The following is a 23,420-nucleotide window of genomic DNA, read 5'->3' on the forward strand; positions in this document are numbered from 1 at the left end:
ATATAAATGCTATGAATGGAAAGAACTGCAGATCACTTCAGCTGTGCAGACCACATCTCCTGCTTCCCATGTAGTATTCCATCCAAAGGATCTGTTAGCTTTTATTTAAATAACCAATGGTTAAATATATGCATATTTTAATGAATAAAATTACACTATCCCCAATTTCCTAATAGTGACATTTGCTAACATTTTACCCAAAGGACACCAAGGAGAATACAAAGATAAATCTAGAAAACATAGCATGGCACTAAGACTTTGCAGTCAGGCTGACTGGATTCAGCTGTCTTCTGACTGGGACCTGGGACAAGACACTTCACCTCTCTAAGCCTTGATGTACTCATTTGTAAAAAGGGGAAACTTTTATTTATAGAAAAAAAGATCAAAGTATAAAAACATTCTCTCTTCTCTGGACAGTAAAGAATTTTTATTTTCTTTGTGCTTTTCTATATTTCCAAATTTTGTACCATGAACTTGTATTTAATTGGGGGAAATTTTTTTTTTTTTTTTTTTTTTTTTTTGCATCTTGCAATAATTTAAGGGTTGGGGGCCAGGAAGGAACAGGGAAGATATCTCCCTACATAAGAAAGAGGGGTTTCTATCAGCAAACCAGAGGATGCCAGAGGTTGGGGACACATTGTTTTCCAACGACAGAGCACATGTCCTCGGTGAGGGGACTGAGTTGGGTTCCTCAGGGTCTGGTGTCTGGGTAAAAAAAGCCATGAAAAGTGGGTCTTCCTGCCTTGTTCATACTGTTTACTTGGCCTGCAATTCACTCTCCTGTTTTCTTGATCAGGGTTGGTGTGGTTTTAGCACGCAGTCCTCAGCCTTGCCAGCTGTGCTGGGCAGTCTGTATGCCTTCCCCAGGCAGAAGTGTAACTCACCCTGCTCTGTCTAGCTCTGTTTCCAATTTTTTTAAAAAAAATTAGTAAGTTCAAGAGTGTAAGATAGTAAAAGCTTACATGTCATGTCAAGGGCACAATTAATGACACAATTAGTACAGCATCTTATTTTTGTCTTATCCTCACAAGCCAGTGGATAGGTGCTGGGTGTCCTTATTAACCTTTGGTTACGAAAAAGGAAAACAAGGCTTAGAGAATTTAAAAATCCAAGGCCACAGAGCTCCTAAACAGCAATGGTTAGCTACAAGATTTAACTCCAGGGCCCTGTTCTTAACTAGCCAAACTGCACCTTAAACTTCAGCAGCAAATTTTTGGTTGGAGCAGTTTCTACCAGGAGCTCCAGAGCAGGAACAAGAAGCTGAAGGAACAATATTTAAGAAAAGCACTGTGGGGTTCTGGGGTCCACAGCAAGGCCCCCAGGTCCACAAGTAGCTCGTTTTTTGTCACATCTGGGGAGAAGACCACTCTCCTAGCTCCATGCAGAACTTCACATGGCTCAGACATCCTGGGATGGGGGCCTTTGGCAGTTAATCCTAGGAGAGAGGGCCTCGGCATGATCCTGCCTAGTGGAGCAGCACGGGTCCAGAGCAAGCAGATGGTGCTCACAAAAGGGCCCAGAGAAGCATATGAGCTAGACAGCGCTCTGGGCTACTGGGAGATATCTGCGTGCTCTAAGTCATGGCCCAGTTCCTGGGCCTGAATAACATCAGCAAACATTTGAGTAGGTATTTGGTACCATGCAAAGCAGATACACCAGTTTCCCCAGGAACCACACAATTTCTCCACACATGGTCCCATCTGAGGACTGGCCTTTAGTTCTAAGACTTCCCTTTGCTGCCCAGGCTCTTCCCTTCGTCCACCTGGTAACGAACAGCTCATCTCAAGATCCAACTCGGTGTCATCTGCCTCCCTACACTGCACTGGCATAGCGTTTTGTTTTCTCCTTGTGCCTCTGTGCAGGCTCCACACTTCGGGTGGTGCTTTTTAAACTGTCAACAACCACTTTGACTGGTCTAGAGCGCTTTCCTGTTTTCACATACACAGCATCTGTATAAACATTCCACAACTCTACCCCCACTGCTCATGCCCTTCCCATGGAGCCAGCCACTGGGCTTGGCTACATCTCCTCCCCAGCAGGTGTAGTGCCTGCACACAGGTGCTCAGAAATGTTAGAGAATCCAGGCCTCACCCCAGACCCTGTACTTGGAGTTGAGGTCACAGCTAGAAGAGTAAGGTAGCCCACACCATCTTGCTGACCACTGTGGAGAGAGACCTCAGTACTTGGTTTACAGGCTTTTGAGAAGGTTCTGAGGGGGGATGTGAAGAGCCCTTGACCCATCCCCATTGGCTGGCACAGAGTAAGCATTTACTACATGCTAGGATAGATGTGGCAGGCTCGGGAGTGAGTGGTGGGTATGGCCAAGGCATGGTGGGGGCTGTGGGGGTTAAAGCTGCAGGCAGAGCCAAGCTTGAGGGGAGGTGAAAGGTGGGGGGTCTCCCTCCAATGGAGACAGGCGCACCAAACTCCTGAAGCCCCTGACTGCATTACAAAACTGCACTTCGTGGTTAGCAAGCCTACCAAGATTTAAAATATTCAAACAGCATAATGCTCAAAGTCAAATTTCTGCCATGTTGCCAAGTGAGAACTTCAACTTTAAACCAAACTACAGTGAACATAAGTAACAATTTTACATGACTTTTATTTAATAAAACCACATATTTACAATTCAAAAAGTCCTTCTTTGATACACTTTACTAAAGAAAATTAAAGGTTAACTGTACAAGCAATTAAAACATGATATGTAGCAAGTGTTATCAGTTTTCTATCAGCAAACTATTTAAAATAGTCAAAAACTGGGCAGTTAAAAAGTACCTTTTGAAGTGAACACTGTTTCTAAATGGGATTTCAATGAGTGGGGGAGACGCAGCTCCCGACTCTGAAGTGCAGGCCGCACAGCGGCTGCGAGCCTGCCTCTGAGGTTCGGAGCATCAGCGGCACATGGGGTGGCAAGTGCAGACTTGCGCACGTCTGCATCTGCCTCGTTTCCCTAAACAATAATGACAGATGTGTGACTGTACACTCAGCAGCCCTCTGTGGAAAGGGGCTAGGTGGCCCTGGAAGGGGACTCAGAACTTTCCAACCTCTGAAGAGGACGAATCAAACTGGCAAGACCGCATGTGATCCCTGACCAGGTCATGAAAACCCCATCTGAGCTGAAGATTTGGTCAGTGTTCCATATTGGCATGGAATCCTGTTTAAAAGCTTAATGCATACGTGGTGCTATCCAAAGAGATTTATGTCAAACTTTTTGACAAGAAACATTAAGAGATGGGTTTGAATACTATGAAGTTCCACAAGCGCACTCTTAACAAAAAACCCAAGGCCCCTGCCACATCGCTTTCTGTATGACTTAAGGAAATCTTTATGTACAGTACAAAAACATATACATCTTTAAAGAACAGAACACCCACATCGTGGAACAAAAATAAGTACATCTGTGAGGCAGGACAGTGCACCTCCCACAGGCCCTGGCTCTGTCATTCAACACCTTGCCATCAGGGAATGGCGAGGTCTGGAGGCTGCTGAGACCTCCAGCAAAGATGTCGAATGCTGCCTCCAAGAGGTCAGGCCGGTCAGCATCTAAAGGCTGAGGCAGAAAGTGGTATCCATGATGCCCTGCAACCTCCCAGGGGAATTCAGTTAAGAATATAAGGGGACAAAGGAGAACGACACATGGTACAGAGTTGGGATGGAGAGCATGAGGGTGACCGCCAGCTTGGCTACTTGCTATTGCACCTAGAAAGATCATTAGCAGGTATGGCAGATATAGAAAACCTAGAAAAATAATGCCATAGTTAGGCTTTATCCCCCCGACCCCTGGCCAAGTCTCCTAGTTGCATGCTACATGGTCAGAGCCAAGGACTCCCCCACATCAGAAGCTAGATCAACCAACCATGGGGTATCCCTGGGGGTGAGGAGTATGGCTGAAAAGGGCTGAAGTGTGCAGACCACTCTGAGGCACTCACGTCTGCCTCACTGTGCCATGAGACTGGTCCACTGAGCACCTCCACAGTCCAGCACGCCAGTGCACTGCCACGTGGGAACTTGCTTCCACAGATACTGGCCCGTCCTTTGGACTATTCCATGCAAAAACTGTTCATGTCTGTGAATTCAGATAACCCAAGTTCTTATACAAAGTTCTCAAAATTAGTCAAGGAAAAGCTAGAACAAAAACTGTGCCAGTGAACTTGGGAAAATCAGCTAAATCGGGGGATAGGCTAATGGTGCAGCTACTGAGAATTCTGACAAGACCATCTGGGCTGTCAGGTATGTGCCGCTCACTCTCAGTCCTTACAAGGGTTTGTGAAGCACATATTTCAAAATCAATTGTGTGAGCAGGGAATCACTGGCACTTAGGACTGATCTGGTGGTTCAGGCAACAAAGGCAAAGAGCAAGGGAGCAACCTCCCCCACTGTGCTGTTTCCATGGACTGCACCTGCCACACCCTGGCCTCCATGGAAACAGCAAGGTGAAGAGTGGCAAGTCTTAACATCCCCTTTTCCTACCTTTTCCTTAAAGGGGAGCTGTCTGCACTGCTGTTTCCACCAGCTCTTAAACCTCTCTCTATTGCCTCAGGCCTTCTTTGCAATTAGCGCCTCCTGCTATTTTTTCACCGAAGCAGGAGACAATCTCTGGAACAGGTTCCCACTGGAATCTAAGTGTGCATTTCCACCCTTCCTGCTATAATTTTGTCAAGGCAACATGGTAAAATGTCAACCCAAGGTCAGGTCAGTTCCCAGGGAGCCCATGAGCACTCACCAGCGACTGTCCTACAAGAGCCCATTCTCCTTCAATGCTATCTTTGGTAGGTAGGTTTTGAAAACATGACCTCCAGCTCTGGAAAGATTATCTCAATAACTAAATTAGCAATCCCTTTCTTACCTAAAATATGTAATTATGAGCCAATAACATCTCGGAGGTCTCCCAAATAACATCTCATGCATCCTGGCTAAGAAAGATTGTAATGTACTTTCCAGTAGTTGACATAAAAGCATTACAATTTAATTAACTTTTGCTGAAATAAAGGAGAGGGGGGCAGTCAGCCACTGCCCTATCTTAATCCCATGCAGAAAATGCAGTGGTTGGCCAAGGTCAACACTAGGTCATCATACCACTGAGCTTCTTAAGGCTAAGCCTTGGTTTAATTCTTTATAAGTTTCTTTTGTTTTGCTTTGTTTTGTTTAAGGCCAGCTCTGGGGTTAGGAATCCAACGTGAAAAGAGCCCCTGTTCTCCCTGGCTGCCAGGGTGTCGATCTGAGACAACACAGGTGCTGCGTGGAGATCTGCTGTAGTGCCGAGCATGCGCTGCTTCTGCAGCGTCAGTGTCTGAGGGATGGGCTTCCTTTCTCCGTTTCCCGGCTGTCTTTCTGCAATGTAGTCAGTACCTAGGAATCACAGGGAAGATGTCTGTGGTTAATCTGCAATACACACTGAGAACAGAGACACTGACAGGAACAGCCCAGAGAAACAGCAGCCACCTCCCAACTGGTCTCTCCATTCCCCACTTCCATCACTTTTGTGCCCTCTAGGCCAGCTTCCACCCCTGCATCCAAAGTGATGTTTCTAACATGGAAACCCGACCATGAGGTCTCTGGGCTATACTCACCCCACCAGCCAAGGAACCAACATGGAAGTAGGGCTGTGGGTCTCATCTCTTTTCAGAGTCTGGCTGCAGCCCCTGCACTCCTCATCATCAGAGCCCCAGCTTCCGCTCCAGGATGTAACAGCCCCTCCTCCGTGCCTCATGCCTTTACACACTGCTGCTCCTGTTGTCCTGTCCCTTCCTCATCAAGAAACTGTGCAGCCTTTCAAGCCCTAACAGATGTCAGTTCTTCTCAGAGGCCTGCCTGAGCTTCCCAAACTGCCTCTTCTCCCTCCTCTGTGTTCTCACAGCTTTTGGATAACAACTTTATTTTAAAAAATATTCCATTCCATTATGACTGCTTAACAGCAGTAGTGACAAAAACAGGCTCCACATCTTGAACACCCACTTCATGCACCTATCTGCTTAATCTACACAACAATCTCAGGAAGGTTAATGGCCTTTTATAAGGGACCTGAACAATGGACGTTTGCAGAAGTGACTTTCAAGGTCAGACGGCTCACAGGGATCCAAATTCAGATTTGTTTGATTTCAAAACCAAGGGAATCTTGTTAGCATCATATTTATCGGCCTGGGGCCAGGTACTATGCCACTTTCGGTCACAAATTACAAGGGATAAAGCAGAACCATTTCATGTAGGTTTCAAATAAGTTGTACAAAACAAACAAGGGTAGATAAAAGTCCCCCTCCACCTCTAAGTAAATGGGATTGCTAACTAAACAAACACTTCTAAGTAAATGGGATTGCTAACTAAACAAACACTTGTTTTGAAAAAGCTCACTAGTGTCTTAAACTTCAGCACAGCATTTAATTCTTTAAAAGGGTATCTTAGGGCCACAATTCCCATGAGACCTGAAACTGTTTATAGGTCGCTGATGCCTATGTCCCCCCCCACCCCAGTCTTATCACTATCCCATTAATTAGAAAATGTCCTACTATTCAAACCACCCCTGACATAGTTTTAACCAATAGTTTTTACTAGTCCCTAAAATATGAGAAGCAAAACGGCAGATTTGGGTTTACTCCATCCCTGTGTGTGCATGTGCAGTGTGTGTGCAATGTGTGAAATGTGTGCACATGCAATGTGTGCGTGTGTGCAATGAGCGTGCATGTGATGTGTGAGTATGCAATGTGTGCATGGCATGGGAGGGGAATGAGCCTTCATCTCACAAGCCAGCAGGCCATGACTTGCCAGTTGGAAAGTCAAGATAGGAACGTCCTACATGTTGAATAAAGGCCATTAGGCAAGACCCTGGCTTTCTGTAGCTACTTCAGAAAACCACTATGAGCAACTAAGTCATGGGAGATTCCAAAGCAAACCCACTCACAGGGCCAGCTTTAGAAGCGCATGCACTGTGCAGTCACACGGCCCTCAGAGGGCCCTGGCTGGCTTGACACTCTTCTGCTGCAATCTTGAAATTCTTAACTTTCGTACAAAGGGCCCTGCACTTATTTCCATTTGCAGTGTCTGTGTATTTAGTAACCAGAGAAAGGCTCTTCCCTCTCACTGGATCCCTGATGACTTCGGAGCTAGTCCTGCTCCCACGTGAGCTGAGAATACTTTAACAGCTTTGCTGAGATGTAATTTATGTGCCATATAACTCACCCATTTAAAGTGTACACTTCTATGGTTTTTAATATCTTCACAGATATGTTCAACCAGTCAAATTTAGAAATAAAGAAATCTCTATACCTTTAGGATGGCTCCCCTATCCTCCCATCTTCCTCCCCCAACCCCCAGCCCTAGGCAACCACCACTCTACTTTCTGTCTCTACAGATTTCCTAGTTATGGATCTGCATATGAACGGAATCATACAATATATGGTCTTTTGTGTCTAGCTTTTGTCACTTAGCATGTTTTCAAGGTTCACACATGTTGTAGTATGAACCAGTACTTCAATCCTTTTTATAAACTGCACGTATTTAATAATTCAGAAATATAATTCGCATTACCTTAGGCACAAAATAGCACCTCCCCCCCAGCTAGTAAAACCGGGGGAGCATTTCATGGCATTACTCAAGGTCACGTTACAGTGGCCATGCTGCTTCCCAAGAGACAAAGTCCACAGCCAGACAGAGCATCACAAAACAGGACAAGAGGGAGAGAACAGGCAAGCTAGGGAGGCCCAACAGAGGCCCAGGTGAGAGGGACAAACCTCTCTCTGGTAAATAAATAAATAGGCACTGAACTGTACACTTTAAAAGTGTGAATTTTATGGCATGCATACATACCATGGAAATCTCAATAAAGTTGTTATAAAAATAAATAGGATGCTAACTAAGATCAAAGAGAGACAGCCTGATGACCTAGGAAGTAATCTTGCCAAAAAAACCCACAAACTTGAAATCTGATAAAGTTGTTAGATCTACCAATTTACAAGAAATACAGAGGAACATGTAAAACACACCACAAAGTATACAACCAGAAAAATCCAGATTGTGGGAAATATTATATAAAAAATGACCTGTTTTCTTCAAGAAATAAAGCAGAAGGAGAGAGGGATAAAAGGGAAGAAGATGGAGTAGCATACATATTTAAAAAAAAGATTTGAAAGGTCACCTAATAATGCAGGGACCTTATCTGGATCATATTTCAAACTATAAAGCCAATTACAAAATTTGAAACCATTAGAAATTTGAAAACTGTATATTTGATGATAGGAAGGGATTAGTAACTTTTTGAGTGATTACAGTATTGTAGTTATGTTAAAAGAGCCCTTATGGCTTAGAGAGAGATCCATAACATTTACAGATGACATGCTGCCTAAGACTCATTTCAAAATACTTCTGGAGAGGAAACGCAGCTGGGAGCACAGCTGAAGCTAGACAGGCCACACATCAACAGTTACTGAAACTGGATGACAGGTGCACGGGGATTTGCTAGGCTAATTCATTCTATTTTTGTATATATTTTAAATCTTCCATTAACAAAAAAGTGAAATCAGTGCTCACTTGGTTAGAGCGTGGTGCTGATAACAACACCATCAAGGGTTCAGATCCCCATACTGGCCAACTGCCAAAAAAACAAAGATTGAAAAAATAAAAATAAAATTAAGTTCCATGAAGGACAGGCAACTATGTGGCATATATGGAAGAGTATGAGCCTCCACAGATATCAACCAACTAGGACCTAAAATGGAGGCAAACTGAGCGTGTGCAGGAATCAGAGCCAAGGCTGGTATGTTTTCCTTTTTAGTGTGATAAAGCTTGGAGTCAGGGGCCAGCCCATGGCTCACTTGGGAGAGTGTGGTGCTGATAACACCAAGGCCAAGGGTTCGGATCCCTATATAGGGATGGCTGGTTAGATCACTTGGGAGAGCGTGGTGCTGACAACACCGAGTCAAGGGTTAAGATCCCCTTACCGGTCATCTTTTTAAAAAAAAAATAGACCTGGAGCCAGACAACACCGGGCAATCCTACAGGGGACGAGACCTAAGAGGGGTGTCCAGAGGAGATCCCAGGAATCCAGAAGCAGGCCCAGGCTGGAGATAGCTGCTGGGGGCCACAGCAGCACATCAGAAGGGAGAAGCTGCAGGGCCCTGCACCCTCATCAGGCGACAGCTACCTCTCTGGGCCTTCCTTTGTTAAAGATGGGGACAATACCACCCACTTCATGAAGTACACAAGAGCCTGCCACAGGGCCTGGCCCACAGCCCTGGAGCTCAGTTAGTTAGTCCCTTTGCATTCTATCTCTGGCATTACTTTAAAAAGGGTGGGGGGCGCTTGGCTTACAAAAATGCTTCCTAACAGTAGGGAGCACTACAATGGCAAACTAGAAGTCTGACCCTTCCTCCCAGTGCCACTGGAGAAGGGATAGGAAGGTTTCTGTTAGCCACAGCCCCTCCAGCTCACAGAAACTCAAGAGGAAATGACTTGCCTGAGATGCCCTGTGGCAGAACCAAGACTCAAACCCGTCTCTCTTCACATCCAGCCCAACCACGTCAAAGATGGCCATCTTCTCCAGGAGCACTTTAAATAGCATCCTTCCTAAATTATATAATTGTGTCACTACTCTATGGGGAAAAGAGAACAGAAGTCACATTTACCTGAGCCCACTTCTTGTTTCGACTTTGCATCTGAATTGTAGCAATGGAGGCAAACAGTTCTTCTGCAGGCAGGTCCTCGGGCAGCCTGGTCAGGAACTGGGCCATGTGAATGAAGTCCATCTTGGTCAAGATGTCCTCAAACAGCTTGAGGACACCCAGGGCCGTGCGGAACAGGAACTCTTCCCCATCTCGACAGAATACATCCCAGATACGACAGGCCAAGTCAAGGGGCAAAGATTTACTATACAAGGTAAAGATCCTGGAGAAAAAGTTGGAATTTTTCAGATTTCGGATGGTACAAAGAAAGAACTCTGAATTCTGAATTCCAGTCTGACTGCAGAAAAACACTCCATGAGCTAGTCACTTTCATACATTACATGGGGGGCGGGGGGGGGGAGAGACTAGGTGTGCATTCATTCTGAAGGCTAATTTAAAAACTTTATAGAACACAGCATTATCAGCTTCCACACAGAATCTCAAACACTGTACAACTTCTGAATTACTGATACTGATTACTCCTCCTTTCAACAAATATTTATTGAGCACATACTATGTGCTTATTACTCTGTGGTAGGTGCTGGATACAACGGTTAAGACAGAATACCTGCCTTTAGAGAGCTTAGAGTCTGGTGGGGATCGAAATGGTAAACCGAAATTCACACTGCAGCATACACACATACACATTACTTCTGAAGAGGACTGTACACTTTTCTCCCAGTAGGGGTCAGCAAAGGAACAACGGAAATTTTTCCCAATAAATCTAACTGTGGATTACAAAAATCTGATCTTACACTTCAACAATGCAAATCATCAATTAGAAAAGTGCAACACAGGTATGTATTCCCTTAAGAATTATAATGACAATCCAAACTACCTAACAAATACAATCCTGAGTGGTTGACTGCTCACCAGGTGTAAGCAGGAGTGTAGGTCGAGACACAGGCCAGACTGGCTCTTGGTGAATCGCCCCCTCCCCCTACCTCAGCTGTGAGACCCAGCACAGGTGCCATCCACAAGGGTGTCTCCTCACCCCTAGAGCCAGCCGGAGGCTCCTTCCTGCTCTGGTGCTTACCACACACAGTGCTTGCTTGTGTCTTCCTCAGGGAGACTGCCCAGTTCATCCCGATCCTCAGCATCCAGTACAGATCTGATAATCTTCACTGAGTAAGTGGGTTGACAAGTTCCCAATGCGCCTTAGGATTCTGTACATGTTAGTGGTTTTCAATACTTTTTCATCAGTATTAGGACTTGCTATAGTGGTGATTCCAACTGGGTGGGGGACATTCTGTCCCTCCTGGAAAACCACTCTTCCACAGACCTCAGTATTTCCCATGCCAACTCTAGAGATAACTGGGGCCAGGAAGCACCTGAACTCTGGGTGCTGGACTTAGACTGAGGGGATGGCTTGGTCAGGAGGCAATGCCATTAAACCTTCCACACCATGACTCTTAATTTTCCTGCAATAGATTCCACCAGAAACACTGCACCACACTGGAGAGTCTCACACATTCAGGGGCGTGGGCTTTCCGTATGCACTGAACTCCAAGATGCAGTTTAAACGGAACTCTCCCCGGACAGCGCACTCCTCCCTAGAAGCAGGCTTTCCTCCAGGACCCAGAGGAACAGAGGACACGCGTTCAACACAGCCTGTACCTGCTAGTTAGACAAGTAACCCTCAGCTTTGTCAGTACCTTAAACTCAGAGAGATTCAAGGAAGGCATCACAATTTAGATTTCACTTGACTCATGATGGAAGAGGGAGACAGAGGCCACAGAAAACCCTTCCGTCATAAAAACAATGGAATCCAAGGGCCTGCTGTGCACCACTCACTACCCTAGGCACCCAGACACACCACACCCAGCACTGAACCACCCTGGGAGACAGCTCTTATCTCATTTTACCTGAGGGACTGAGCATCAGGATCAAACAGCCCCAGACCCTACCACCAGTGAGTGACAAAGCCAGACTGGAGCCTGACTCCAAAGTGCCTGCTCCAATGTCACTGCTATAAGGCAACACACCACCATGGCCTTGGTAGGAAATTCTGTTTTAAAAAGTCACAACAACAAGCGTTCAGCCCGAGCTTCTTACTATTTCAAAACCATCTCATCAGTCTAAAAAACATGATTAAAGAAGGACCAAAGACATTTTTTGTTTCTATCCTCAATCTAGAGAATATTCTCAATTGTATACAGTGAACACACTTATCAACATAATAAAAAAAAAGAACTGAACTAATCCACACCACTGCCTCTTGTGTACCAGCTCCTACATGAAAATCAAGCTCTTACTTCCTCTTAAAAGCAGTCTCAAGAAAAAAACTGATGGGAAAAATAAAGTAGCAAAGAAGTGGGAGAGTAACAATAGAAGAGATTTCTTCAACATAAAATTGTATCTTCCCCCCAAAACTCATACTAAGTAACTTCATCTTTTTATCTTTTCTCATTTAGCATAATATTCTTGAGTTCAGATTTGTGTGTGGGTCTCTATAAACTGCTTTAGACAGGTACTGAATGTTACAAATTGAAGCCGTCATCTGAATAATCCAGAACACCTCACGCCACACCCACGACACCCACATGCTGAGCCTCACCACGAGCCCTGGTGCCACCTCTCCTGAGATATGTGGCTGAGGTCTGAGCCCTTCTGACACCAGACAAGCCAGTCCACTCATCATGAATGTTGTCTGAAACCTACTGTAGGCTCGTCACTGTCCTCTGGTGACGAGGACACGAGTATCCGGCACAGCACAGCATGCCGTGCCCTCAGGGCAGAGGAGACGAGTAAAACACAGTGCATGTAAGATGATGACTAAAATAAAAGCAAGGGTAGAAAACAGGGACTGCCCAGAGGCGTGTGCACATGTGGATGTGCGCACACACACATTTAGGGTGATCGAGGAAGAACGCCTCACTGAAAAGTGACATTCCTGTGAACCCCCAAAGAGGTGGCAGGGGGCCAGGAGTGTGTGTTGGGAATGCACGGCAGAGGAAAGAGCAAGTCCAGCAGCTCCGAGGTAAGAGCAAGCGGCATGTTCACGGAGCAGCAAGGCAGCTGGCCGGGCACAAAGCAGCAAAGGCAGAATGAACAGAGGTGCTGAGAGACATCAAGGGCCCCGAACCAGCAGCGCCCTCCAGGCCATCACGAAGTCTCTAGTTTTTGCTCTGAAAGAGGAAACAGAGGGGCTAATCGACCAGTGCTGAGAAGAACCTGTAGGGGGACACAGACTGAAGCAGGGGGACCAGCTAGGGGCGACTACTAAGAATCCTGACGGAGTCGGAGCACAGCAGTAGCAGTGGAAGTGGCCAGAAGTAGACAGACTGGACAGATTCAAAGTGGACTGATCTCACGGGAAATGTGAGAGTGGAGTCCAGGGCATGGGTCTGTGGCCACACAATGGCTAGGACAGAGCTGTCATTTAAGGGGGAGGGGTCTGGTTTGGACAGAAGGTCAAGGGTTGAGTTTTGAGACATGTTAAGTTCAAGAGTCAGACATCCAAGTGAATAAATGAATTGATTTGGAGTCCAAGGGAGGGCTCTGGGCTGGGGACATACATTTGGGAACAGCCTGTGTGTAGATGGTACCAAGTCAAGAAAGGACTGCAAAGATCAGAGAGTGCAGACTGTCAGATGCTGCTGGAAAATAAAACAAGACTGAGAACTGACTGCCTAGCATGTACGTCATGTGGAGAAGCATAACTGTGCCTTACTCTGTATCATTTACTGTTTTTTATGTACTGAGATGGAATTATTAAGGCTTTGAGTGTTGTTATATCTTAAAGAAAATGTACCTTTAAAAAAAATTTTTTTTAAACTTTCACTTGGTGAACACCCTCTCATCCAAGTCTCAGCTAGCTGACCATTTCCTGGAAGGCTCCTTCCTGGCCCTGGGGCTAGCCCAGGTCTCCTGTTAAATGTCCATACTACCTCCTGCACACTCTTTCACAACAGCCATCAATGCCAGCCACAAGTATCTGAGAGAGCATGTGCTAGCACAAAGTGGATCTTCCACTATACTCAAGTCACGGAAGGACACCCCTGGCTACCTCCCCTCTGCCTCACATGCCCTTCACATCTCCTGAGCCCAGCAGGCTCCAGCAGCCTTTCTGCAACCAGCTCCCAGCCCCTCCGCTCATGGCCTCGCCCAGAGCTACCTAAGCTGCTTCTGTTCCTTGATCTAGACTATGAGTACCAAAAGGACAGAGCCCTCTGTCCCCAGCAGTCTCTGAACGATGAGGGCATTTACCTCCCACCCTGTCCTCCGAGTGGGAGCTGGTCAGAGGAGCTCCCACTGTCCCTGTGCTCCTCCTCCTCCCCTCTCCTTTCCCTTGAAATGCTTTCAAATGCTTGGCTGTATTTTAAACCACGTTTAGAGTCAAAAGCCAGCCGTGAATACCACACTAAGACAATCCTCTCAGAAAAGAGAGCAGGCCCCCTTCAACAGCTGAATAGCCACTCGGCTCCAACCCACAGGTCCAGGAAGGGAACCAGGTGCTGTCCTGGTCCCACAGGAGCCCTGCCATGGAATCAGAAGTGTCAGGAACAAGAGGGCTGCTGTCCACACACAGCCCTCCCTACCTCGAGGCCTTCAGGTCCACCTTCTCCTCCATGTCTGCGGGCTCCATCCTGCTCCCAGCCTGGTAATTACACGTAGAAACAGGGACAGGCAGCAATGTTCCTTGACCTTCCCAGAACCTTCTCAGTGCCCTTCCCACAGAGGAAGAATTAGAGAGATTTTCTCTCCCAAGAAATGGTTGTGTTTCCCCCCTGGGCCGCTGCGTATTATGGCCCAGTACACCAAAAACGGTAATTTCAGGTACAAATTCAACTGATAGAAAATAACATATTTCTACATTGCTAAATGAATGAATGGGTTATCAGCTGGTAAAAGACACCCAACACAAGCTGCAGTATCTATTTCCCCCATAATGCGTGTGGGAGGAAAGGGACAGTCTTATTCCTGTCAAGCCTTCACAACTTCCAGAAAACATTCTTATCTGGCAACGTCTACTCTAACTGCTTATCTGAGTTTGCTGGAAAGCAAAGGAGCACCATGGGGAAGGGAGGAGGGGAGCTCAGGGGCATGCCCTAAGCCAGCTACGGAGGAGGCAAAGGCTCGTTCTCAGGACCAGCCATGAAGAAGGAACATGGCGTCCCCGTAACAGAACTGATACCTCCCCTGGTCAATGAGAGAGGCCTTAAGGCTGCAAAGAGCAGCAGAAAGCACTTGCTTTATTTACTTTTACCTGAATCATCCAACTTAATCCTTACCATAACCCAAGAGGAGGTACAATCACTATCTCCATTTTACAGATGAGGAAACTACAAAGAGAGGGTAGGTAAATGCAAATTTTAGCTTAAAGTCAAAAGGTAGAAGTCACCTAGCAGTCTGACCAATTGAGAAGCCATAACCAGAGACCTGAACCTTTGAGGCCTGATACCACCAATTTCCAGCTTTGCCCCAATTTCCCAACCTGATTGGTTCCTACAAATGAGCCTTTGTTCCCATAGCTGGCTTAGGAAGTGGCCCTTAGCCTCTACCTCCAACCATGGTGCTACCTGTGTTCCTAAAAACTCAAACAGAATAGACAGTGCTACATAAGAATGGGGTTACTATTTACCCTCATTATATTTTGTGAGGTTTAAATAAAACATTAAACCCCCAACATAGAATTCCATTCACTAAAAATTGGAGGTAGTTATTTAAGGTTCAGTCAAACTTAGTTAACAAGCCCAGAAACCACCCAACCTTGATGCTGAAAGCAAACAGATACCTATATCCACCTCTGTCCCCTCAGAGTGTCTTCTCATCTGAGCCCAGTGGCATGCTAGTCTTTTATGTCCCAGCACTGAGCAGGGGCCAGTAGACACCAGGACAATAACGTGAACCCTGCATTGGAACACAGGCTCCATCTTTTATCAGGCCAGAGCACGCTGCCAATACACAGGTCGAGCGGCCTTTTGTGCAGGCAGGACCCCACATCGATGAAGGCCTCAGCATATGCTCCACATGCTTCCAGGTGCTCGGGAGTCGGCAAGATAATCCCTGGCTCCTGAGGAGTTCTTGGGCAGACCTGTAACCCCGAGCTAAGAGTTATAAATGAACTGCATGCAAGATGCAATGGAAATGGAAATCTCCCAACAGTCATTTCACCTTAAACCTTTCCTTTAAGGTAGAAATTCAATGCAATGATAGGATCTTCAAGTATCATTAAATGTCATTTCAAGAAATTCTAATCACGATATGTAACATATTGCTTCATTCTTTTACTGATTCAAGATTATTTATTACAAAACCCACTCACGCCTCCAAATAATTCTGCCATTGGACAGCAAGGGAAAATATTTTGAGCAGTTAAATGACCAGTCAGTCCTCCCACAAAATGTGGATTCATGACAGTTGGAACACTCAAAAGTCTGTAGGAAGAAGAAGGTAGTTGATGAGCACTTGTTCTGATCCTGTCTGCATCAGAAAGAGTGGCCAATCACAACTAAACAAGATCCCATTCCAGGAAGGCAGTATGGGCAAGTAAAGTGAATCCTCAATTGTGAATCTGTGAGCCACTGGGCAGACAACACACAGTGTACACGGAGAGGAGTGGCAAGCATCGACGGGCCTCAGCTGGAATCTGAGTATTTTTAACCAGAAAGGCAACCCTCAGGAACAGGTGCATTCCTTAACCTAGGAACCAAGGCCAAGCACAGGGTCAAGCACCAGGAACTCAGCTGCAGGAGCAGCAGGAAAGAGATGACACCCTCAGTGTGGCTGTGCTGGGATGAAGGGAAGCAGGCCCTGGTGGGCACACAGCAGGGCAGGAAAGGAGACTTTCCTCACCGAACTATAGCCATATTATTTGAGCACCTGCACAGCACACCTGGGATGCTCAGCTGGCCATGCCACACGTGGAACAGGAGAAAGACTGTCTGCTCAGGTGGTTAGCTGCCGGCGCCCTGGAATCCATCGCAGTTCACACACCACACACACAGCACAGGGCCACAGTGCACATGCGGGTAGGAGGAAGGGCCAGCAGTTAGGGGTGTGCATGTGGCTGTGTGACTTCCTGTGCGCTTAAAATAGGTATACCTGCTTCTGGACACTGTGAGGACAGAAGAAAGCGGTGAGCGTTTCTCACACAGTGCTTCTAGGGTACGCCCAAGTTTGCTGTTTCCCTCTGCTTCCTCCCCGCTGCCCACCCTGTTCCTGATCTGAGCTTTTACCTAACTGTTGGCATCCAACAAGGAGTCTGAATCATCACTGACCACCCATAAGCATTGACTGAGAGAAGAAATAATGAATACATGGTTTTCCAGTGTTTAGTTCAACTTAAATATTTACTGATATTTACTATGGGCCTAGGCCTGCACTGGAACCGCAGCTCTAGACTATGTCCTACTTGGTCTTATTCTAGAAAGCAGTTAACATTTCATCAAGAATGAGCCAACATCAGCAGAGGCCTCATCAAAGCACAGCAGGCAACCTTCCCAAGGCCTCCTGTACCAACCACATCACAGCACAAAGGTCTCAGCAGCTAAAATCCTTGGAGCTTCTTTTTCATTTAGACACCTTGTATTCTGGCTTGCTTTTCATTATAAACAAGTCTGCCCCATGTTTTAACTCCTGGGGGCCTCAACAAGTTGATGTGATCTTTGGAGCCTGAGCTACGGAAGTCTACAGGGAAGTAAACGAGGGCAGATTATCACCAGCATTTTTTGGAATAAATAGAACAGAAAACTTCAGAATGCTTCACACAGTCAAGGTTAGGTACTGTTTCTTGAAACCCTTGTTCCTGGCATATTCATGCAACGTATCAAGTTTCTGCACACACACCCCACACTGGGTCACAACATAAAACCTATTTCCTTTTGCAAGTCCAGGTGAAAAGGTCTGAAAGACACTATTGACTTTTAGCCTATAATCCTAAGAATTTAACTTGGAAGCCCTAAAATAAATAAGGTAGAAGCTGAAGGCTCAGGCCCTGTCCAGATCCTCCCCTCTCCTAACACTCTCCACTGGTGTCACAGGCTCCAGGGCCTGGGATCTAAGGTTTCATAGTCAGATGAACGGTACGGGGCAGTCTATGCAGTGGGTGAATATTCACAGGTGTGAAGAAACCATCATTTGTTGAAGAAAGGTGCCCTTTACAGTGGGCCCTAAACACTTGCACCCAGCAAAGCCAGACAGGGCAGCCCAGCACTCCTGCCAATGGCCAACCCACAGTCTGGTGTTTACTACTCCACAGTGACATCAGCTCCTATGGCTTCAGCTGTAAGCTTCAACCTCCAAGCCCTCATTGTTCATGGCAAAAAAATCAGTGCAGCCAGAACAGTCTCGGGGCTCAGAATAGAAGCAACAAGTGCCAAGAATCCCAAAGGCTCATTCCCAAGGATCCAGGCAAGTCTGCTTTATCTAAGAGATTCAGCCTCCTTTTGAATGAAACCCGGTTTTTTTCCTTATTGAAACCCTTTTCTTACTTGAAAAAAGTGAACCGAACCCCCCCCACCCCCAAAAAAAAAACACCCAGCCAGGTATATGTTTGCAGTAGTTCTAGATTTACTATGACTTAGCGTCAAAGCCTAAATGGACCTTTCTGGGAAAATAACATCTTCTTTCCTTCTGCAAGTAAGGGATGGTGCTGGGTGGTCACCCTACCACACCATGCAAAGTTAATCATCGCAGTCTCCAGAGAGGAAACCAGGGCTCAGGGAGTAGGGTCCTTGCCAAGGCCACAAGGCAATCACGGGAGAAGCTGGGGTTTGGGCCAGGACTGCCGGGAAGAGTCACACTCTTCCCACCACGTGATCAGAGAGACTGCTCCTGGTGTCACGCAGTCTACCAGCCCTCTCACCTGACCCTCAAACACGTGCTCTCTGGGGTGACAGCCACACCCTGTTCTCAGTGACCATACCCATCTCAGTACAAAGACTTGCCTAGTCTACTGCTCCAGCACAGAAGTTTCTGGACTCTCTTATCTGTGTGTTCCAGGATGCCTCTAGTTAATTGTCCCACAGGCACCTCAAAATCATTGCATCCAGTCACATCCATTAACTCCCCTTGCCCAATTCGCTCCTCTGTCTCTGATCTCAAATGGTGGCACCAGCAAACCCCCTCACCAGCTGTATACTCAAGAGCAGACCATGACTCTCTGGTCCATCTACAAAACATCCCCTGGGACCTGCGAGTCTCTCTGCTCCCTACTCTCCACACACTTCTGCTTCTTCCCTAATTTGCCTCTCTGCTCCCAGGTTCTCCTGCCTCCCAAGTAACTTAAAACTCACTTCTGGATATACCCCACCCTCACCCCTCGTAAAAGCTTTCAACTGTGCCGTAAGGACCTGCAATCCTGCCCAAGCTCCTTAGCCTGGCATCTAAGAACCACCATGACCTGGCCTCCAAACCTCCTCACCTGCCATTCTCTGCCCTTTTCTTTAGGCCTTAACACCTAATTATCAGCACAAGTTTCCAACCTACAAAAAAAAGTCAATATATTTATACCTTTAGAATCTATAGACTAGCTGCTATAGCTCATGCTAATTCCAGCACACTACATGATGCTTCTCACCTTCATGCCTGGCTGGAATGCCTGTGTCACCTCTGTGTACTCTGAGCCCTAAGGCTGGGTCCAGGGCCTCTGGCTCCCTTCCTTCCTTCTAAAACAGCACTGTCTGCATGTTGGACAGTGTCTGTCGCCACATCTGTTCCAGAGACAGGAGCTCCTGACAGGCAAGCTCTGGGTCTTGTTCACCACCCACTTCTAGCACCGAGCAGAGAACCTGGCACAGACCTGCTGCTTAGGGGCATTTCATACAATTAATGTACAGATAGCACTTGGAAAACAAATAGGTCCAAGACACCACTCCTTCTCTTGAAGGAATTCAGAAGTACCATTGGAGAATCACAGATAGTAATAAACACAAGCTCATGGTGCTAAGTCAATGACTAGCAGCACAGGAGCCTGGAAAACAAAGGGCACCTAAAGGGCACGGCAGCTGGGACAGCTGGAGAGCAGGACATGGAGATTCAGCTGAGCCCTGGAAGGAGCTGGCAGTAAGGATGGTAGAAACAGGGGCAGGGAATGAAAAGATACTCAGAAAACACATGGAAAATTCAGCCTTACCAATCAATTAGGTAGATGTCTGGAGTTAAGTTGTTTTTCTTGAAATGAGCAAATAATTTCGGCAAACTTTCTTCAAAGAATACCTCAAACGCAGCAAAATAAGTCAACATCTAGGGAGATAATGTGAAATAAACTAATAAACTAATTATCAGCACAAGTTTCCAACCCACACACAAAAAAGTCAATATATTCATACCTTTAGAATCTAACAATTATCTTATGGAACTGCTAACACATTTTGAATGGCAACTCATCGCAGGCACTATACAGGCAAATTATAAATAAGTACTCTCTCTGATCTTCAAAATCACATCACTAGCTATGTCTTATTATTTCTTCAATTTATGGAGAGAGAACTGAAACCCTGACCAGTTATGCAGCTTGCCAAATAAGGGTGCAGTGTTAGTATGTGGTGAAGCCAGGACTTGAATCCATGCCTGTCCTACTGCAAAGGTTGAGTCTTTTTAGGCTCATTTTTTTCTAAGAACCAGGAATGAATTTATGTCTAAAATTATATAAAAAGCAAGCATGCCTCACTCCCAACCCTAGCACTTCCAGAGAAAATATACTACTAACACGTCCTCAGGCCAGGGCAAAAAATGCAGAACTCTGAATGCAGTTCTAGGGAGAAAACACTAAAGGAAAATGAAGTAGTCACAGACTGTATTTTACTTGAACTTGCTTTTTCTTCTTACAGGTTTTGTAAGAAAACAAAATGCACAAAGCAAAGGAGCAGTGCTAACAGAGAAAGAATGCCAATCAGACTGGGAGCACCACACATCAGAGGTGGCCCAGTGCTGTCCGTCCCACCGCTTACTGGCTGGACGCACGGGACGGACCACAACTCTGATTCTGCTTGCTCATCTTAATGACAGGGCTGTACTGTACACAGTGGCTCCCAACAGAGTGATTCAGCCTCCCAGGGGACATGTGGTGATGTCTAGACATAGTTTTGATTGTCACAGCTGGAGGGGAGGTGCTACTGGCATTGTGTGTAAAGGGCAGGGATGCTGCTAAATATCCTCCAAGGTCCAAGACAGCCCCCACAATAGTTATCTAGCCCAAATATAAACAGTGCTGCTGTTCAGAAACCCTGCTGTAAATGAAAGTCCCACTCAATATTACAATTCTACAATTTTGCCTTTAAAAGATAAACTAAAATTCCTAAGTACAGCTTTTATTATACATTTCCAAAGAGAAAGCTGGGGTCTTATCTTTAAAATTAGCAGAAATTTAGATGGTAATAATTTTAAAATAGATAAAAAGATAAAATTAAATTTATATCCAGGAATTATTTCCAAAAATTAATATCATAAGCAATGTAAAGCCAGTATATATTAGTATTAATGAGTTATTTCAAGGGTAAGATTCTCTCCTACAGATTTTTTCAATTTCTGACTATTATTTTTCTTGGAAAGATAAGTTTTTACCTGATTATGAAAGTAATACCTGTAAATGCTCACTGTAGAAAACTTAGACAAGAAAAATTGACAGAAAACAATTATCCAAAAATTATCCATCTATCAACATCAACTGTGTGATATATTTCCCTTTATTGTTAAATATGGTAACCATTTACAGTGTATGACCTATTTTACACTTTTGAAAAAATGAGCATTTTATCTTAAACACTTTCTCACAGTACAGTTCTTTGCAAACATTGCTATAACACTGGATATATTACCAGATTTTAATTTACCATTTTGCATTCCCCTCAGCCCCATTTTAGATTTTCTCATGTTCACAATTATAAATAATTGTGTAATGACTATCTTGTGTACAATGTTTTATCCATATTTACAACTTTCTCAGAATTGAGAAGCAGAAACACTTCTCAATTTATGGCTGTTGATACTTAATAACAAATTGTCTTCCAAAAGGACTCTGCCTATTTATACTCCCCTAAGAGCCAACAGTCTGGCAGTACTTTCTGAATGCATTTTTTTTTTTTTTTAATGTACATAGTACCTGAGCAAGAAATACTCGGTAGTCCTTAAGATATTAAGGAAGTATACTCCCTAGATGCTTTGGTCTTGAAGTACCAGTGATAATTATCAGCAAATCAAGACAATAATTTAAAAGCTGATGGTTTCATTAACTTGGTGACTTTTCTTCTAGGCTACAGAAAGAACAACAGCTTGGGAACTGGAATGGATTCAAATCACGGCTCCTCCCCTTACCAGATGCCCGCCTTGACCAAGCTGCTCCCCTTCTGAGCCTCCTTTCCTCATCTGTACCTTGCAGAGGACTCATCTGCTGCAGTGTGGAGGGGCCTCCCCAGGGCAACTACGGCAGCACACTAAACAAACTGCTGCCTTTTTTTTAACATTAAGAAGCATGGTCTTAAACATGTCCCCTTTCTCCCATGTAGGAGCTCACTTCATGAAGCAGAGCCCCAACGTGACAATGAGCAGCACAACGTTCAATTATGAGATGTTCTGCTTGGTAGACCCAAATGTGGATACTGCTGTTGAGCTCTTCCTTTGACACAAAGTGTGCAGGTCAACACAGAAGCCACCCCTCCTCTCTCATTTAAAGAATACACTTTCAGAAATACTGTCTTTCAGAAAGACTGGATTAAATTCATACATACGGCTATTAATCCCATGTTTTTAAACTTAAGTTCAATACAATGCCCAAAGAATCTTCCACCTCACAGTACTACTTATTCTAAACATCTCTCCATGGAAGGAAAATGTATCCTTTTTTCTGCTGAAAAAACAGGGTGATTAGGCAACTCCTGATGTGTAAAGACACAGTACCCAGGGAGAATACTCACAAGGCTGTGGTCCACTCGGAAAAACGCCATTTGACAGGGTTTATTCAAGAGATTAGAAAAAGCAATAAAGGCATCTGCAGTATCTAAGTTCAAGATCAACACTGCTGCTATAAAGGACATGCCCTGAACCTGGAAAAGGAGAGAAAGGTGCATTAAACTAAAGGTGGCCACCAAAGTCAGAGCAGATCTTTCATTTCATTAAGAGGAACCAAAACATCCTCATACTAAAAGGTCCACACAGCCACCCACCTACCACCATCCACCCAAAGCTGAACTGCCAGCCCTTCGATTATGACCTGTCCCTACTCAGAACCGCCACTCTGCCACAGCAGCCATGTGAGCTGCTCTCCCCAGCCCCCACCCCAAGTGGAAAACCATACACCGGCCCCCTTAGGCATTTTGCATTGAAATTCTGCCCTCTAGTTTGTAGTGTCCTGGTGCTGCAGGCATGTATGTCTAACTGAATGTGTTTAATGTAAAACCATGCTCTCTCACACACACGTTGCCAAGCTGCACAAATGTCAGCAGCACATTTTTTAAAATGGTTACTGCTTTTAAAATGGTTAAAGCTTTTTTGATTTGTTGGGAAAAAATCACATGCAAAAAATGAAAATTACACCCAATTAAAATGTGATTAATGCCACAGAGCAGCCACGTCAGCTTAATTTATGAGGAAACTGAGTCACCTTATTTACCATGAGACCTTTCATACTCCTCAACAAAAAAAGAGGCTTTTGACTTGACATTTGCAGCTAAGATGTGCTAAACAATATCTGACTTTCTTTTTAGATGATAACATTATAAAATACTAAAAAACTTCACTTACATAACCCACATCCGGTCTGTAACAAGTGTAAGCGCCCAAAACACTGTGCAACATGTCATGATATGGACCGCCCTAAAAGAATCAACA

General features: G+C 45.2%; 1 protein-coding gene across 3 annotated transcripts in view; it reads right to left on the minus strand.

Moving 5' to 3' along the window:
• Positions 1-2,584: 2,584 nt before the first annotated feature.
• TBC1D14 (TBC1 domain family member 14) overlaps positions 2,585-23,420 on the minus strand; it is a 109,708-nt gene continuing 88,872 nt past the window's right edge. For 2 of the 3 annotated variants that reach the window (XM_063107312.1, XM_063107313.1), the window contains 5 exons: positions 23,334-23,405; positions 22,508-22,636; positions 19,729-19,838; positions 9,615-9,873; positions 2,585-5,349 (listed from right to left, as the gene is read on the minus strand). In XM_063107312.1, coding sequence (XP_062963382.1) covers positions 5,284-5,349; positions 9,615-9,873; positions 19,729-19,838; positions 22,508-22,636; positions 23,334-23,405 — 636 coding nt within the window. In that variant the 3' untranslated portion in view covers positions 2,585-5,283. The remainder of the gene's footprint in view (positions 5,350-9,614; positions 9,874-19,728; positions 19,839-22,507; positions 22,637-23,333; positions 23,406-23,420) is intronic. The other variant, XM_063107311.1, reaches the window with a different exon arrangement.

The sequence above is a fragment of the Cynocephalus volans genome, chromosome 9, assembly GCF_027409185.1.
Source record: "Cynocephalus volans isolate mCynVol1 chromosome 9, mCynVol1.pri, whole genome shotgun sequence".
In the NCBI taxonomy this organism is placed as follows: domain Eukaryota; kingdom Metazoa; phylum Chordata; class Mammalia; order Dermoptera; family Cynocephalidae; genus Cynocephalus; species Cynocephalus volans.